Source organism: Alligator mississippiensis, chromosome 4 (assembly GCF_030867095.1).
Source record: "Alligator mississippiensis isolate rAllMis1 chromosome 4, rAllMis1, whole genome shotgun sequence".
NCBI lineage: Eukaryota > Metazoa > Chordata > Crocodylia > Alligatoridae > Alligator > Alligator mississippiensis.
In genome coordinates, this window is record NC_081827.1 from 74,235,262 (window position 1) to 74,252,024 (window position 16,763).

At 42.1% G+C, this 16,763-nt stretch overlaps 1 protein-coding gene across 1 annotated transcript; it reads left to right on the forward strand.

Moving 5' to 3' along the window:
• Positions 1-78: 78 nt before the first annotated feature.
• Positions 79-16,303, forward strand: LOC102566191 (glioma pathogenesis-related protein 1). The gene is given in 7 exon segments (XM_059726105.1): positions 79-2,330; positions 4,165-4,516; positions 7,235-7,480; positions 10,100-10,209; positions 12,371-12,453; positions 14,893-14,919; positions 15,006-16,303. Coding segments are annotated over 6 exon segments (843 nt in total). The 5' UTR covers positions 79-2,330; positions 4,165-4,291; the 3' UTR covers positions 15,158-16,303.
• Positions 16,304-16,763: the final 460 nt, after the last annotated feature.

Consider the following 16,763-nt stretch of genomic DNA (forward strand, 5'->3'; position numbering starts at 1 on the left):
ATGCTCCATCCGCCGCAGCATCACAGCATTCACAAGCCACACCTGGTACCTTAAGGTATGTAGAAAAAAATATTTAAAGCTGTGTCTACATCTGAATCACTGATTCTCCAAATCAGCATCGACTCTTCAGATTCAGATTTGGCCGAATCGAATCAGGGACAGTGATCCAAATCAACTAATTGAATCACTGTCCCTGATTTGGGGCAAATCCAAATTGAATAGAGTCTGCTTCACACACCCCTATCAAATCCCATCGCAACATATTGCTGGTGCAAAGGGAGCCCGGGATCATAATGCCCAGGATCTCAGGCTCTCCCTGCATGAGCAAGTAACGAGCTTCACTCCTTGCAAACCTGCAACTGGAAGCCCTGCATCAGCTGACAGAGGCTCCCAGCCAGGGGATTGCACATTTTTTGTGGCTTATTCCACATTTTATCAGGCCACTGATTGAACGATCATGTGTCTGGATTACTAAAAACTTGATTAACCACTTAATCACATCTTAAATGTAATATCTGTCAGGGGCCTGAGTAAAAAATGTAAGAACTTTATTGAAAATATTCTGCTTGAATGCGAGTGTTAGAATCAGAAGGAAAAAGTCAGTTTAGTAAATGCCTTTTCGTTTATTTCAGAGAAAGCAAGGTTAGCTTTTTTGAAAGGAATGTCAGATTAATATCTTTTGTGTAAAAACTGGTGAAAAGCATTCCAGATAAAATGTTAATATACATAGACATGTTTATGTAACAAGTATTAAGATGCGTATTAAGTGAAATATGTTTGAAGAGGAAAGATGTGTATTAAGTGAAATGTGTTTTCCCTTGGTAGTCAATGGAGATGTATGAGACCTGTGTTCCCTGTTTTTACCTACAGCATTCCCACAATATAAGTCTATATAATGATTTCAAAAAAAGTCCTGAGAGGATAGAAAGCTCTGATCAGAGACAAATAACAGTTAAGCCACGCTACAGAGAAAACGATAATGTAAAGACAGAAAGGAAGAGGCATGTCCCAGCTCTGTCAGAAGAGTATAAAAGCCCCAGAAACATTTTAAGGGCCCCAAAACATATCTTGTCACTTACTGCTAGACAAGATCCAGTCCTTCTTACAACAACCACACATACAAAGATATCAGGGGTTGTGAATTGGACAGACAGAAGCATAGTGCTCAAGGAAAAAAATGCCTTGACCAATGAAGTTCATGTGATGCCCGTTTCTTCAACAGACTTCCCCCACTGCATTCATATGACATTTAGGGACACCCGGAAGAGTTTTGGCTACTGAAAAAACAAATGCAATCTTTATTCGAGTGCCAGGCACATGGGAGATTGACCTAGTCTTACTTGGCACCAAGTCACTGATAAGCAAAGCTCCAGGTTAGGTTGTACCCCGTCCCAGATTATTCAGGGGAATGCCCCTGTTGCAGATGACCTATGAAATATTTTACTCTGTCCTGACTTCAACAGTATTTGTTCCATTTATTGTTTGCTTTAGGACTGAAATATTGTATATTTTATTACAATTTATGTTAATAATTCTGGGAGCAGATAGAAAAATAGACATTTGCCTGAAAAAATAATTATTTGAATAAGGAGCCTCACAGTTATGACTCTGTAGCTAAATAACCAGGACAAGGAGGGAAGGTTGCCCTAAACCAGCCCCAGCCCTGTTTATAGAAATCCCTCTCTGTCTATAACCAGAAGCAAAATCCTGTCTGTAACTGGAAGCAAAACCAGCCTGCCTGAGTCATCTCCCATGACTAGCTTTAAGTACAGGGTGGAAGGGTGCTGGGGGAAGGAGGCCCAGGGGAGGAAGTAGTGGGACAGAGGCAAGCAGTGGACTCCTACACTTGTGGCCTGCGTCCCCTGGGTGAGGCACACTTGCTGCAGGGGGGTGAGCAAGGCAGGCTGGCCCTCCAACCCCGCAGTTCAGCAGGGCTCTGGGATTTGTCTGGAGACCTCCTGGGGTTGCACTCAGAGGTTTTCAAGGCAGGCAGTTGACAGGGGTAGGCTGGAGGGCAGCCTTATGGTTGCTTACAGCTAGCAGGGCTGATAAAGCTTTCATCCAGGAGAGGGGTAAGGGCTGCGAATCCTGATCTCGCACAGAGCCTGTCTAGACTGAGGCAGCAGTGGCGGATCCCAGCATCCAGAGAGGGGAATAGGAGCAGCCCCAACAGCCCTCGCTCCAGAGCTGTCAACAGCTCAGGACAGCTGCTTCACCTCTGCACCTTCACGAGGACTTTGTCTCCAGCGGGCCTGAGAGCGGGCGCTGGGGAAGAGCTCAGACAGGCCTCAGTGGCACATCCTTGGTCTGGAGCAGGCCTGCAGACTCAGGTGAGTACAGTGTGCCCAAAAGCACCAGAGTGTGGGCCTGCAGCAGTGTAGGCAATCCTAAAGGGAGGTGGCTAAGCTCAGGAGAGGGCTGTACTTTCAAACATACCTCTCTCTCTCACGCGTGTGCACGCATTTTCTCCTAGCTACTAAAGCAGTCCCTGCTCAGAGCGCTGCCTTTTGTGAAGCCCATTCCTAGGCATGTAATGCTCCCCGCAGCGCACAGCACAACAGTTGGGCACCTACCCCGGGTAGTGAATTCCATTCCCTGATCTAGGTGCCTTAGAAGAAATGTAAGAGCTAAGTCCTGTCCTTCCCAAGTCCCATTGTGGATTTGGGGCTTGGTAAGTGAATGATCTGCTCCACAAGCCATCAACCTGGGGCTGAAATCAAACTATCGTGCACCTCCAAGCACAGCTCTAAAATGAGCGCACAGCTAACGGCTGCTGTACAATAAGGCAAACACGGTCTGAGACCTGTGAGTATAGCGCTCGTTCCTGTCCTAAGTACAGGCATCCAGGAAGTTCATTCAGGTTCAAAATGGCTGCCCAATTTAAACTTAGCTTGTCACAGTGCCAACCTTACACTTACAGACCTGGTCTCAGTGACGGTTGATCAGTCTAAACCTGTAACTGAACACAAGTGCCATGCACACAAACCAGTCTAAAAATTGAAGAACCTGGTTTAAGATCAACCTGGGTCTATGTGGTATCATCAAACTTATTCGATTTAGATCACACTGGTGCAACAAACTTTTGTACACTGTCCCTGCGCAGCCCAAGGCTGGGAAAACCCAGTTACTGAGCCCAGACCCAGGCGTCTCTTCTCACCACAGCCCCCACCACTGGGCTATTTTTTCCCCACCCCTTTTTCCTCCCCGCCCAGCTAACCCTCTCAACCCCCATCCCAGAAGCTGCTCCAGGTGCAGCCACTTATCAGCATTTGTCACTGACAGAGCAGAACAAGTAAGTCCTGGTGCGGGAAGGATAGGGGTGTAGGTCTGTTGGGGAGAGTTCGGGGGGCTAAAAAGTAGCCCCTGATTCCCCCCCCCCCCACATAGACCCTGCCAGACACTCCCAGACCCCAGCAAAACCCTGCATCTGCCCCCTACTCCACCTGTGGGCCATACCTGTCCTCACATCTATGATGGACCCCCATTCCCCTCCAGCTGGCTGGACCCCCAACCCCCAGCTAGCCTCCCCTATCCTGACTCACTTGATATTGGGTAACGATTCTGAACCAATTCAACTTCCCCCTAATGTCCCCAAATGTCTGTAGTTAGCCCCAATTATATTAATCCCAGTAAATCTCATTGTTCTCTAACATAGCTAAACATCTTGTCCATAAGTGTCCCCATCCAGAATGACAAGGTTTTTTGGGTGAATCTGATACCTTTTATTAGACCAACTTAAATAGTTGGGAAAAAATTTTGGCAAGCTTTCGGATTTAAAAACCCTTTGTCAGGCTGAGGACATCTCTGCAGTTGGTTTGTGCTCTTCCTGGATGGAATGAATGTTTCTTATACTGAGATGGTGTTGATTCAAAGAGAACAAAATCCCTTGGTGGTGCATGGGGAGAACAAATTACAAACTACAGTAATGGCCAGATCCTGTTCAATGCAAAATCTAGTCAGGTTTCAGGAGATGGGATGGTAACTTTGGATGGAGGGGACAGAGTGGAGAAAAAGAAGAGAGACAGGAAAGGGTGTGTACTTTTCAGAAAAAAACTACTACAGATTAAACCAGAAACGAAAATAAAAAAATGGGGGTGGAGGGTTGGAAAAAAAACTTCACAGCTTAAATACAAAATATGATGTGTTACCTTCCTCATTCTTTAGACTGCTGAAGCTGATATATTTCCTGTACACATACTCTTTCTGGTAGTCATTTCAAGATAAAACCCAGCCTGAAAGCCTGCCAGACCAAACATTGCCTTCAGAGTTAAGAGAACCTTATAAAGCTAAAATGTTCAAGCTTTCGAAGCTGAAAGGACAGCGAAATCCAAGAATCATGGAAATCAGACTTTTACTACATGTGCTGGTATTACTGGATCTCTCCACCTGCTGCTACTCGTATCAGTCAGATACTCTGCCTAGTATTAGAGATTCACAGTTTATTGAGGAGTGTGTGAGAGTTCATAACAATTTCTGAGCCAGCGTGAATCCTCCAGCAAGCAACATGTTTCACATGGTAAGGGAATGCTCACCATCTATGTACAATGAGGAGTGTGTAATAGTGTGCTGGTATTTACAAATACCTTTAATGGGTTATGAAAGCTTCTAAAACAACTTGCAACTTCCTGGGGTCATAAGAAATAGTTAAAAAGAAAAGAAAAGAAAAGAAAAGAAAAAACCTGACAATGTCTAGAATAATTTCAATCAGTCTAATCATCGTAGCTGTATGCAGAGCTGCCTCACCCCTGCTTCATTTCAGGCTGATGTTTAAAACGTTTTTGTCATGCTGGAGGATTATGCTTTGAAGATCCTCTTTGTTTTAAACTGTCACAGCTCAGTTATTTAGCAGGTAATGGAGAGCCGAAGCTCTAAGCATGCCTTTAAAACTTAGATCTGGAGTGGAAGGATACTGTGAATTTACTTGGTAGAGCTTTTAGGTAAAGTTCTTTTACTTTACATGCTGTTTCTTAGGCTACACTGCTTCCTTGGAAAAAATTTCCATTTGAAGTTTCAGACTGCACAACTGAGACACATAAGCTCTGACTTGAATTTTAGTCATCCAAGAAAGAATATGCTTCTCTGTTCGAAGACTTATGCATCTATGACTCCAGCAAACAGTTCAAAAATTGAATTTGTCAAAAAATGAGTCCATCGTGGTAAATAAGTGGCCGCTAAGTAGTGGGAACTTACTTATATAGTAACTATGAGTAACATTGCTGAGACAATAGCTTCAAAGCTTTTTTTCTTTTTCATGATTCCTTTGATTGGATGTTGTAAAAAGCCTTTTTTCTCCTATTTACAATCATGAAAATAGTGTTTGTGTTCCAACACTCTAACAACTTACAAAGAAAGCACAAGTCTTACCTGACTTCTTGTATAGGCTGTTTTAAAAGTGCTCTTCCTATCAAAACCTTGCTATATCTTACTAAGGAGGCAGCATTTTAAAACTGCAGCAATTATGTGCAGATTTGCTTTACATTAAACACACATATGATGTTTCATTTGTGATGTGCATTAAAAAAATATTGCAGCTAATACCATAACTAAAAATCATGACATTCTTTAAACCCCCCACCCACCAGGATTTTATTTTACTATGAGGTATTTGAAGTGGAGAAACAGTGGGAGATGAGCCAATTATATTGTGAAATAAAAGTTCATTCAAAACCACATACCGTGAACTGCTTCAAAACCGCAGACAAACAACTGAGGCAAAAGGATTCCATTATTTCACCTGGCATCCTTATCTCAGATCTGAATTCTAGGTTGAGACATAAAATGAAATAGAATTAACTAAGGCTACTGTTTGTTAAAAAGGAAGTATATACAAAACACCACTTCCTTTTTATTTACATGCAAATTGCAAGAAATACAATTAGCACTGCTGAATATGTTTGTAATGACTCCATCATCTAAAGAAATGTTAAAGTTAACATTATTTTACACTTTACTGGGAGGTTATGGTTCCATTATCTACAAATCTAAAAGGTACTCCCAAGTTTAGTGGCCCATACAACTGATAAGATGAAGGCATATCAATTTCTGTAATCAACAACACTACAACACAATGGCTTCATCAATCTGCTCTGCACCTAAGCATTATTGAGGAATGCAGCCAGTCAAATTCTTCACTGTGAATAGTGTTTGGCTACCTTTTTTTCCCCTGTTCACCAGTTGTAGTTTTTAATAAAACAGTCTCTGGACCTGCTCCAGACCCCAATACAATCCACGGAAAGATTCATACTGATGTTACCTACGTATGTACTTGCTTGGCCAGAGTGCAGGCTATGGTGGAGACTCAGTAGCTATGTGGATGCTTCCACTGCACGTGGAATAGGATCACTAACTGTGCATAACTACTATTTGGGTATGTTAAGTAAAGTAGGATTCTGCGAATAGCCTTTAACAGAGCAATTGCTATTAATCTGACAATAAGAAGCATAATTCACCAGAGACCAATGCAGTTGTAAGGTGTGCTAGAGAAATTCTACTTCAAATCAAATTAAAAAAAAAGAATACAGAAACATATTAAAAGGAAACTTTAAAACATAATATAGATATACACTCACAGATTTGAACTTTCAGAAAGGCATAACTCCCTCATTCCAGCAAGTTGTATGTGCAAAAACATTCCCAACTCCTGTGCAAATGCCTGTCTAAGCAGTTCTCAGATCTGCTTCATTTACATATGCAAATGAATATCTGCTTATACAAACATGGATTCAAAACAAACATTTCCACATACAAAATGTTTTGGTCCAAGTTTATGGCTAGAGCTTCAGCAACTTTATCAATTTATCTCATGGTATGCAATTCACCTGACTCTGAAAGTCAAAGGGCTACACCTAAATGCATTAATGAGGCTTTTATTTTGACTGTAGGGGTGGGTGGGTGGGGGTGTGTATATGTGTGTGTGGGGTATCCTTTAAAGTACCTGTAATGTTCCTGAAACTTATTTTTTAAACACAAGAATTTATCTGTTTACACTTATGTACCAATCAAACTTAGCATCTAACTTCTAAACTTGTGAGTTCAGACACAGCAGAACAGATGGTGAATGAGTGGTCAGGCTTATCATAAAGGAACACACAGAACTGTTTATTGTTTGATTCTCTCTCAGAGGTGGCCAAGACTGAGCAAATCTACATCATCTGCCAGTGGCCTCTCCAGGCAATTTCTCTACATTACATAACTGTGACTCAAAATGATGTGCGTCTGTTGTTACATTTTACAGAACTGGGACCCAGATCTGGCAAAAACTGCCAAGGCATGGGCAAAGAAATGCCTGTTTAAACACAATATCTATCTCAAGATAAAAGGACAGGCCCATCCCAAATTTAATCCAGTTGGAGAAAACATATGGACTGGCTCCCTTTCATTATTTTCTGCGACTGCGGCCATCACCAGTTGGCAAAGTGAGGTCAAGTACTATAGTTACACCGCTAACACTTGCAGCAACGTGTGTGGCCATTACACTCAGGCAAGTCATTTGTTACATTTCTTTATCTGATCTTTATCAATTTCAGTTCATTGTAATATAAAAGTGTTAGGTTCCCATGCCAAATTCACTGAACCATTTTCAAAAATGTTGTCCCAACATTACATTTTTGGGGCATATGAATGTCTATTGTGCTATTTTTAAAAAAAATTAAAATTAAGACTTCTTTATACTTGAATCTTATTTGTTTTCCAGAAGACCTCCCTAATAAGGAATAAGGTGCAAATTTTCAACCTAGAAGCAGCAATAATTATTTAAGCATTTGCTCAAAAAGAGAAATGGGGAGTGAAAATTTGCTACGGAAGCTTTCAGTTTACAGCATCCATCCAAAATTAGATACCAATTGGTAGAGGCTGAATTCAGTATTCTCTTTAATCTAGAAATCATGTGAGAACACAGCCAGATGATTTATTTCTTCTTGCATATAAAATTCTCGTACTGCCTTCTATGGTCTAAATATAATGTGAATTTGTTTGCATGAGTCATTCTTTTGTTGGCAGCCTCAGCAAAGAGATTGGTGATCGAGCAGGGATCAAGACTTAACTGCTTACAACAAGGAGTGGGCTTTCCAGGCAATGCTTGAGGCACAGCAGTAAGGAGGAGCTTGCATTACCATTGCCTGAGCTCTGGTCATAGTTTAAAAACGACTTTGGCTTCCAAGAGTGTTGTAACACTTTTCCATGAGCAACAAATCTGCTAAAGATATTTTAAGTTATTTAAAATAAAGCGTGGAAGTCATTTTCAAGTAGAAAGGTCTTTGCCAATAGAGAGATATCAGTGAATGGGTATCCATAATTTAGAAGTGGATGTAAAAATCTTTGCAAGGTAATTTGGCAGGTGGAATGGCTGGAGGTGGCACTACAAAATGTGAGAGGGAAAGGTACTGTTAGAGTGCTCTGGCTTGCTTGGTTAGGCTGTCAGTCTGACAAGGTACATTTTAATACAGCCAAGAGGTAACATACCTAGGAACCCACAATCCAGAATCTCTCTGCAGAATGGGAAACTTCACCTTGGAAAATATTGACTTAAAGATGTACGGTCTCATCATGGATAATGCCCCTAGCATGAGCGATGCTGTAGCAAAAATGGTTAATAAGCCCTTGGATGCAGGTGTATCAAGTGGAAGGGAAGTAATCTTACTTCTAGCAGAGGTTGGGAATGAATATTTTACCTGGGTGCATGATTCTGGGTTCCCCATGCCCCCTTCCTCTGACCCATCAGAGATTGGCCACAGCTGGATACAGGATGCTGAATTGGATGGGCTTGTGCTCTATGCAGTGCAGAGTATCATCTTAGCTACCTGGCAAGTATGGCATGCTGGCATGGCTCTAATTTGCCAAATTTGGAACCAGATGGGAATTTTCTCCCAGGTTGGATTGACAAGAACCTTGGTGGTTTTTCTTTTTTTTTTTTTTGCTGGGATTATCTGGGCATCTCTCACCTAAACAATTCCCTGCCATTGCAGGAGCTTTGGGATGCCATGAACTTTCTTGTTCTCTACCCCCAGCATGCAACATTTTGTTCTGTTTTGTTTTTAAGAACTGAAATATTTGACCTAAGTACAGCTTGGGCTTGATATGAAATAATGGATGAAGCATGTGGCCTGTACTGTACAAGGTCAGACTAGATGGTCCAGTGGTCCCTTCTGGCTTTAATTTCTGTGAAAGTCACATTCATGTGATCTCAGGAAGCAGGAATGCAGCTAAAAATGTTTTGTTCACGCTGGAAAAATTGTAACTTTAGAGACTTGGGACAAATTATACTCTTAGGTCTCTCTCTCCCAACGTGACTGAATGCATGTAGGGAAATTAACCTCAGTACAAGAGACAGAGATATAAAAGCAGAATTTGGCCCTTATTACACATCATATCTTTGAAAAAACACCATTTTCCTCATATAGAGGATAGTTCGTAGGTCACTATAAAGTAACGAAGACAAATTAAATATACCTGACTTCTATACATGCAAGAAAAAACTAACCACTGCGTCAAAATATTCTTCTCATCACATAATATTAAAAACATAGCATACAAGCCAATTTCAACAACCAGGACTAATTTTTAACATTGCTTTTATGGCCCTGCCAGCCTGGCTGACATCTGATGCCTACAGGAAACAACTTGCTTTTGTTTCCTGTAACCCTTCTACATTTGCATTCCTGTAGAGCTGCCTTCTAAAGACCGGCTTTTTTCATACCCGAGAGATTTCTGACTATCTTTCATATCTCTCACCATTTTCAATTTTTTTTTTTTTTTTTTTGCTGGAGGAAGGGTGGGTACGTCCAAAAGCTTGCAAAGAACAGTTTTTTTACAACACTTTAGTTGGTCTAATAAAAGAGATCATCTCTACCCAAAGACTACGTCTGCCCACATAACATTAACACATTCAAATACAGCAGTTGAAAGAATCCCTGTTTGTCAGTGTTGTTATGAACTTCATGTGTTTAAGTAGCTATAGCTTAGTTTTGTAAAGAGTTCTTAGGATATACTTCTGTCTTGTCAATTCTCTATTTGTGGCATAAATGACAACAGCCAATCCTTGTGTAGTCCCATGAGTGTTAAGTCTGCTATTTTGTAGTACCTGACATCCATTTCTTTTCAGGTTGTTTGGGATAACAGCTACAAAGTTGGCTGTGCTGTTCACTTTTGCCCTAAAGTAGAAGGTTTTGGAGCACCTGACGCAGCACATTTTATTTGCAACTATGGGCCAGCGTAAGTCATTCTATTAAAGTTTATTTAACAAGGCCATATCTGAGAGTAGCAGTTCACAGCAGTCTCAGAGAAGCCCATTTGGCTAATGCTCAAAGAGTTGAGGGCATTCTCTAGAGCAGGGGCATCAGACTCATCCATGCCTCTGAAATCGATCAGACCCTGGGGATTCAGCCTCCAGAAGTACTGCAATCTGGACCCAGGAGTGGCAAACAGCATTGCTTGCCCCCCTGCTCCTGATGTGCCTCCAACAAGGCTTTGTAGCTGGGATTTAAGTAGCAAGCCACATCCCTGCTTGCCCTGCCCCTGTATTCCCTGCTCCTGTAGGAGCACCATGGGCTGGGTTATAAGGCTCTGTTGGCCGCATCTTTGAAACCCCTGCTCTAGACTGGCTGAACTCTAGATGTCCAGGAAGAATGCAGTAAATTGGAACCAATATCTGATGATCTTATGAGATCCTTTCCAGCCCTAATGTCTATGAAATCTATGAAATGAGTGAGGCCCATGAAGGGCTAAAACAAGGGATCCTAGAAGTACCAACATTCTCTCTGTAAGACTGCATTCTCCCAAAGTGGCCAACCATTGTTGTAATGCAGTAATGCTTTAATGTTCATGCAGTATGCTAGATTTCTAAAATACCTCTGTCAAGAGACCACTCGGGATGCTGTACAAGAGAGCTTCTTATTGGCCTTCCCCTGAACTGCTGCTGAAACTTAGATACTCTTACAAACCTGAATTCTTTACTCTCTTGCTAATCCAATGCTAAATCAAACTGTACCTCCCTTGGACATATGCCACTATGTCAGTTAGCTTAGAGCAACAAAAGATTATAGATGCTGGGCCCATGGGATGGAATCCAGAACCCTGTTCCTTGCTGCCTTGCTGGGGTCCTTCTATGGTGCCCAGAGACTGTTAACTGCCTTACAATGGGATCCAGAACAGAAAGCACACTGAGCCGGGAGTCCCATACACCCAGTTAAAGCTAGCCAATGTGGAAACACCAAGGGCAGATGCATCTGAAATCCCTGCTGACTCTCTCTTTAGGGAATTACCCAGTGTTGCAGGGAGGTGCCTCCTTCCTGCTAGGATTCACATCCTGAATGACAGGCAAAGCTCACTGTTATCATTTAAAATGAAGGAAGAGGAGACCACTTTGTTTTACTGTAGTCTAGTGGTTGGAGCACTTGCTCAGGAAGAGAAAGATTTAATTCCCTCTTCAGTCTCAAAGGGAGGAGGTTAAAGCATATCTCCCACCGCCTAGGTGAGCATCCTAACCACTAGGCTATGGGCTACTTTGGACAGGGACATTCATCCCTGTTAAAGCTGGGCCACTGGACGGCAAAGAATTTGAGATTTGCTGGGCCAGAGGAAGTGCAAAGTACAGAGCATGACTCCACTGGGAGGAAGAGGAACCTGCAAGTAAAACTAGCTTATAGCATCTACTCTGAGCTACAATATTGAGTAATATGAATACCCTCCCCCTCAGCATCCACACTCTGCCATTATGAGAGCAAACAGCACATGTGGTCTGACTCAGCATGACATTTCTATTGTTCTTAACAGCTTTTTATAAGAAGCCTGAGTATGTTGGTGTGCATTAGCTGTGCCCCTTGAGAGAGATGCCTAGGTTCTGGATCCCAAATGGGCATTAGAGTGAGCTAGGAATGTGACTTTTCAGCCCTATCAAGATGGGGGTGCTGCTGGGCATGCATAGAGGTACCACTTAATGGCAAAGTGAGAGGTCTAGAGGGTTTAGGCTCTTCCAAGGTTAAGCAGTAGTCGATCCTCCAGCATCAGACAGGGAGTCCACTTCATTTAAAAGTGCAAAAACATGCGATTCTTGTGTGTGTATCTGTAAGCCACTGTGAGATCTGTGGCAAGATAGCTACATACACTGTGACAAGATAGCTACATACATCAAGCTTTCAAAGTTTACAGCTACCTCATGCTAAGAATGCCATGTCAAACTTGAGAAAAAGATAATTGTGTTAACACAGAAGCTAATTATTCCTGGCTTCTTCCACTTCCCTGATCGTTCTGGGAAAGGGACTTTTTTAGAGTGTTTCCTACTAATAAAGAATTCCAAAAAAACTGTTAAAAACACAAGTCATTACATTTCTTTCCAACAAGAATAACAGTGGAATAAAGTTGTTCCTTTTTGCAGGGGGAATTATGGAAGAAAACCATATCAAACAGGAAGAGCTTGCAGTAACTGTCCTGGTGACTCATGCTCAAACAACCTATGTGGTAATTTAAGGCTAATCTATCTTCCTGAAGGATGTCAGAGAAAAAGGCCACAAATAAGATGTAGTGTCAGTGGATTCAAGTCACAGGATATAGGTTCTAAATATACTTTAGAACCTATAGTTAAGTCAAAGGTTGTAGCGATACACATGAACAGGAGAGAGAAATAAGGAAACTATCTCCTACTCTCTGCAGCAGCAGGATGGTGTATGCTCTCAGCGCTCTCTTGGGCAGAGGTATAACTGGCCAGGATTGTGCCCAGGCCAGTCCTCCCTCCCTCTTCCTCCTGTACCTTTTTTCAAGGCTCTGGCTCCAGAGGCTCCAGCATGGGCAGTGCACAATAGCCACAGCTGAAATGGCTTTATTTTATTTTTTGTGGCATTCACACATGTCTAGCTGACAAAAAGTCTTGCTTCCATGGCAAAAAAAATGGGGTGATATCTCTCCCCATCATCATCTGCAGCAGCAAACTTCATCTATTGTCCACCAGTGCCTGACAGAACTACATTTCCCAGGATGCCCCGCACTGCTGCCGAGACTGGAGCTCGAAAGAGTAGGGGGCGAAGTGGGGGTCAAAACAGAAGGATGAGGCTGTACCAGCTCCATTCTGGTGCCTGCCCCCACTTAGGCAGTACCTGAGATTAATGCCCTGCTCATGCATCCATCCTTATGCTACTGCTTTTAGGAATGTGGGGTTGCCAGAGAAGGAAGTCACTTTGAGCTAGATCCAATCATTCTTCTAGGCACCTAAACTGAACTAAGACAGCCAAGCCTCACAAACTGATCCAGGATCAACCCTGCTGCAGTGGTCACAAAAAACATCTCATTAGATGCTTCTGGTTTTGTCCTGGAAAGATTCCTTGGCATTCCTGCTCAGGCTTGTGCATATGCTCAGGAGAGATCTATGTTATAAGTGCCTAGCTCTTGCCTGAAGTCTAGGACGGTCCAGACCGGAGGTGACTAAAGTTAGCCTAAGTTCTGGATCTGTTAGGCATCTGCAGAACACACCTGATATATAGTTGACAGCACTAAACCCAGTACAAAATGATCCACCTTAGAGTCACTCTCGAGCACAACCGGAGGTGCTGGTAGTGTCTATCATTTGCACAATATTTGATGGCTAAAAGCATTTGCCCAGAAGTGGAAGACACGGGCTGTATGCCCTCCTCCGTCTGAAGGGACTGGAATCCATATTGTCCATACCCAAGAAGTGCAACAACAACTAGACTGAAGGGCAGGCTGATCTGGAGGTATGCTCCCAGTTGCTGAAGCTGGGCCACTGTGCAGGAAGGAATGCAAGAGCCAGACTACCAGAAGGAGAGTGAGCAAATAGCTTGACTGTTCCTACCTGGTGGGGGAAAGACCTACGTTCCAGTTCCTATTGCCAAGGGTTATTTCTATTTTTTAGGCAATTAAGATTTAATGCAACATATATACACAGTCCTGGTGTCAGGGACTGGAAAGGGAGAGGTTTTCTGTTCCTAGAAAAGTACCCTCATTGTTGGGCTAGTTAGGCTGCTTCTTCATTTGCTGTCATTCTGGCCCTTTATATCTTGCATTCTTGGCTTTGGTGATCAAGCTTGAATCTAAAGGGTGGAGGGTACACCCCATATACACTAGTCCAGGGGCAGGCAATTAGTTTGGGCAGAGGGCTGCTTAACAAGTTTTGGCAAGCTGTCAGGGGGCCACGTAAATAGCCCCGTCCCTTCACACCCCCTAGTTGCCACATTGGAACTGGAAGTCCCACCTCCTAGCCCCATACCTTTGCCACCAGGAGTCCTTCCCCTTGCCCCCCAGAAATGCTTTTTTTTGGGGGGGGGAGGGGGGATTGGGTTTCATCTTAGAACCAGAAAAAAAATAAATCACCCACTAGAAGTCAAACACCTATTATAACATATTTAATTTTGTTACAAAAAATATTTATCGTGATTTGTGCTTGTGTGCTATATATAGAAGGGACTGAAGAACAACTTAAAAATAAAGTCTCACATATATTGGAGGTGGGGTGGGGAATGTGTATGGTGGGGGTTTGTGGGGTGCAGGGACCCCCCACATGGCATGCAGCCCCTCCTTCCGGCGGCAGCAGCAGGTAGGGATAGGGGGGCTCAGGTAGCTCATAAAAAAAAAAAAAAAAAAAAGTAATACCAGTAGTGGTACTTTTATATCACAACCATCAAATTCTATTCCTTGTACATCAGCCACTATAGAAGAGAAAGAAGCAAGTTTGATATAGGCAACATCTCTTTCAACCAAGGCCACAGAAATAAGCTGGCTATAATTTTTTTTTTCTCTCATTTTGGTATTTTCAACATTTTATTCAGTGCAGTCATTACATTTTTCTTACTCAGGCAAGAAAAGCACCAAACCCACTACATAGAAACAATTTTAATGAACAATTTTAGGTAACTGGCAAATTTATTATTTCTTTTCTTCCTCTTTTAGAAAATCCAGAGCGTGAGAAAATCATAGGTACGTATCATAAAACTGATATATTTAGACTTTGTTGCTTAAAGTTCAATTAAGTTTGAAAATAATTCACTTTTCTTTGTTTACAGGCAACTCTGGGTGGTATCCAGAATGGGACAAGCCAGCATGCGACCAGTACTGTATCACCATTCTAGTTTTAAGGCCATCTCTACTATTACTGGCTTGTGTAGCTGTCTGGCTTCTCATGAAGCAATATCCCCAACTATCTATGAATGAATAATACCCTCTTTTGAAAAACTGGAAGCACGTGTTGTGCTATTCTACCATATTTCCCCATGTAGAATTCCTATCATTGTCAAGGTAAAGTCCTAACAAAGATCAGTAGAAGAAGGCCTACTATAGATAGGTAAATATCATCTGAATCAAAAGGTATCTATGTGGATAGAGGTGAAGGATGACAATTTACACAGTTACAGGATAGTCAAAGGTTGTCCATTCACTCATCTCTTACATTTTATTTACAACTGAGAACCTACATTTGTTCAACCTAGCTGATTTATTAACACAGGACTAAGTTTTGCTCTTCCGAGTGATGCATCTAAAAATCTCTGTTGGACTGCTCACTTCAAAACAGCACTTCTGGCCAGTTAGCTCTTACATTTTACTGTCTTGTTGTTTTTATTCTTTTAATAGGGTGGTCTGAGAGTGATGAGTCTCAAGTTTCCTACCAGGCACCCCTCAGCAAGGGCTACCTATTGCCTATTGTCAGCCTGATTTTGTTAAGGGGTAGACAGGTGGTTTCTACTGCAGATTGAACATATTTAAATACTTGTACATTTCCTGAAATATGCATTTGTTGCCAAAGCTAATTTCAAAGAGTCAGCACTGTAGAGCAAAGAGTTTAGGTTTTCCTCCCTTTTGATTGTGAGCTCTTTGGGACAGGGAGTTGTTTTCACATATATGTAGGTAACAACTTGTACCTTGGAGCACTACAAGAAAACAAGCTTGAGCATTAGACTTTAAAAACATGATTTTAGAACATGTGTCATAATTCAGGGTTGATTTACCACATACAAAATTTACCTGATCTTACAGTCACTTAGGCCTGCAAGTATTTGTGCTTACCTAAGCAGTTACATTATCTTAAGAGACTAGTCACGCCATTAAGAATTTGCAGGACAGAGCCTTAAAACACCAGGTAAGAAGCCAGCTCAAACTAAGATGACCCTTAAAACTCAGGGCACCCTACCCCGTTTGACTTGAAGTAGGTTGTTCTGTATTGTTTTCAGACATTTCCATGTTGTAAACAGGCAAAATGTTAAATAAATTTCTTCTATGCATGTGTTTATGGCCAAGAATGAAGTGATGCGTACCTTTTTGACAGCATATGGGAGGAGTTGTCTGCGGTGTCTTCAATAAACTGAAAAAAAAGTACCCACATGAAGTTCTGTACTTAAGCCTACAAGTTCTTCTAAAATTAGTCATTTTGCTGTAGAGTAAAACCACACCAATAACAACATGTTGAGCTACAAGAGTCTGATGGGCAGCCTTCAAGAAGTCCAACCATGCAAATCAAAACAGTGCCCTGGCCAGAGGTGTGTTCTCAGTTCAACAGCAATGAGAGAAAGCAAGCAGAGGGGCCTGAAATTTACCCAGCTAAATCAGGCTGAAAGCAGCTTCTCATCTTTTTTCCTATCTGTGAAAGACCAATCTCCCCACAGCCAGCCCTACTCTGGATGGAAGTAACTGAAGTATCCCATTGGTGCTTGTGCAGAAACACTGGTGATGGTTAGGTTGATTTGATCTTAACTGACAACAGAGAGACACTGACCTATGTTTCTTTGTTTTCTTTATTTTAAACCAGGATTACAGTTACCCAAACAAGG